General features: G+C 32.5%; 1 protein-coding gene across 1 annotated transcript; it reads right to left on the reverse strand.

The window, feature by feature from the left end:
- LOC132743166 (cytochrome P450 2U1-like) lies at nucleotides 1-2,460 on the reverse strand. Its single transcript, XM_060731692.1, has 3 exons — nucleotides 2,350-2,460; nucleotides 1,428-1,634; nucleotides 1-957 (listed from the first exon to the last, which is right to left on the reverse strand). The coding sequence occupies exons 1-3, from the start codon at nucleotides 2,456-2,458 to the stop codon at nucleotides 773-775; spliced, it is 501 nt and encodes a 166-aa protein (XP_060587675.1). The 5' UTR covers nucleotides 2,459-2,460; the 3' UTR covers nucleotides 1-772.
- Between the last annotated feature and the right edge of the window lie 190 nt (nucleotides 2,461-2,650).

Raw genomic sequence — 2,650 nt, forward strand, 5'->3', positions numbered from 1 at the left:
ATTGATATCTATTTCCTAAGTAGATACATAAACAATACAATAATAAGAATAATACAAAATGTGAAGCAATGTTAGTTTCAAAAATTTACTTTCGTATTTTTTTAGCAAATTTCTTTATGGTGTTTTTATTATTATAACAATGTTTGTGTATTAATGTTTGTTCTTGGCGTCTCAGTAAATATCCTCTGTCTGGTCATGCAATAAGTTGTTTGTTTTTTATGGAGTATAGTTTAGACGGCATGGATACATTTGTAGTATAGTTAGATTCTGTAATCGCCAGCAGGCTTAGAGTTAATTGAAGCAACTAAGCAAATGTGACGCTTTTTGTGAGCTGATTTTGAGGGTAATGTAAATCTGTATTTACAATTTCCATTGCACAGCAATGACGCTTTACACAAACAATAAGCATGATAAATAAAGGGCTACAAATGTGTATTAAATAAATCGGTTTTAGCTACAGATTTTTAGAAATAACCATAACTCAAAATACAATCATATTATGCTTGAATTGACAATATATATTATATATGTTTTTATAGCAAACAAAAACATTATTAACATAGTCAAGTTTTGTTTCCTTCTTATGTCGAAAAAAGCAATAATTGGTTTGCATTTAATTCGTTTCTTGTTTAACAACCCTAAAGCATTAATAAATCGTTGATAACATATGTAGGTAAATAATCGTGATTGAATATTTGTAGTTCAGCATTTTTTATTTGGTAAACACTTCCGTATGAATATTTGCCTTATCGACATCATTTGATTAGAATTGTCAGTTTCTTTTGGTAGCTCGTAACTTATACGGTAATGGAGCGTTTGTAACCTGTGAGTGTTTGGATTCTAGTGTGTGCGGCTTGTTTGGATCTTCTCTAGCAAAGTTGAATCTCTTGATCAGGTAAACAAACACTAAAAATAGCTCCATTCTTGCCAATGGTTCACCAATGCATACACGGGGTCCTTAACCACAACAAACGCAAGATATTAAAACTAATTACATTGTATGTAGACTAATAAGAATATATTGTATCACAAATAGGAACTTTAGAACTGCTATGAACCCGACATCCTTGTATTATTTATAGATCCTTTTATGTAATATTCATCCGTCGAAAAGTCAATAACTGATTTATTATAAAATTCTATAAAATTTAGCTTTTATCAAATCTGCCTGAAGAATACTAAAAAATTCAAGAAAAAGGTTCAAACGATAAGGAGATTACGTGTAACTGAGGCAATAGCTTTTATCATTCCTACCTAAATTATAAGATTTTTAAGTTGGGGACATTAAACGATCTACAATCAAGTGTTCATTGTGTAACATAAAATGCATAGAGTTTATAACAAATACATCATTAGACATAGACCATGCTGTGTAAAAGGACACATGATAACCAAAATGACTATAAGTCCAAATAATGAAATCTCACCTGTTGAAAATGGCAGAAGAGCTTCGTTCTTTAACAGGTTACCATGTCCATCCAGAAATCTGTCGGGATCAAATTTTTCTGGATTCGAGAAATACTTTGTATCCATATGAACAGAGTAGAGGGAAGGTATAATCATTGTTTTGGCGGGAATATTGTATCCTCCAAGTGACGTGTCTGCACTGGTTCCGTGTGCAACGTTTAGTGGTACTGCAAAATATTACTTCATAGCAATCATACTCGAATAAAGAATTAAATGTCGTGCTAAGGAAGCGGCAAATAATACCCTTTGGCTGCAATGTCGCTCTCAGAACAGGGATTGGACATATAATTGTTCCATAGCCTGGTGACAAATGATTTAGGTCTGAGGCTAATTATGCAATCTGTAGCTGATTTCATAAGATTTAAATCACAAATAAAACTTATTTTGGTGGCTGTTAAACAGGTACAATCGCCAGTTCGTTACAATTGTTATCAGTAGAAGCAAGGTTGAAATAATTGGTCATGCTGTGTGAAATAACACATATTTGCATCATTTGACATGTACTTTGTATAGTTTCCCGGTTCTTTAACAAATTTTAAACATTTAAAGCCCAGACGTATAGAATATCTGATCCAATGCAAAAACTAGACTATTCTGTAAAGTCTTCAACTAAGACTGCAAAAATTATATTCCGTATAATACTAGTAATACTGGCTCACAGTTACATGGCTCACAGTTACACGAAAAGAGTACGTAATAATAGTGAACAAGACTTTATCCATATGGATTACATATTGCCAAGGCAAAACCTATTGCTCATAGAAATTACAATTACAAAGCGGTTATGATGATAAAGGTATTTAAATGCTACACATTTATTGATAATGATTGGATTGTGATATTTATTGCGAGATTATGTAGAATTAGAATTAATGTGATTACCTAAATGAGCACATCTCTGAATTTCCATAATGACGGCATCTACATATTTAAGCTTGGTACGATCGGAATATTCTATGATCTTGTCACCAAGTACCTGAAAAATTGTCATTAACCCATTACTTCATGAGCATTTTGTGAAAAATGGCTGTTTTCATTGAAAAGTCTCCCGTTACAAGTTCAAATTGCTATAATACTATAAAAACTGCTTCAACACTAATCAAACTTGGCACACATGTTGACTGGACCATTGCCCTTGCAACAACATGCTCAGGCTTAAATTTTCTGTTACCATGGCAACAGG

Source organism: Ruditapes philippinarum, unplaced genomic scaffold, assembly GCF_026571515.1.
Source record: "Ruditapes philippinarum isolate M1 unplaced genomic scaffold, ASM2657151v2 ctg9974_1_1_1_1, whole genome shotgun sequence".
Classification (NCBI taxonomy): domain Eukaryota; kingdom Metazoa; phylum Mollusca; class Bivalvia; order Venerida; family Veneridae; genus Ruditapes; species Ruditapes philippinarum.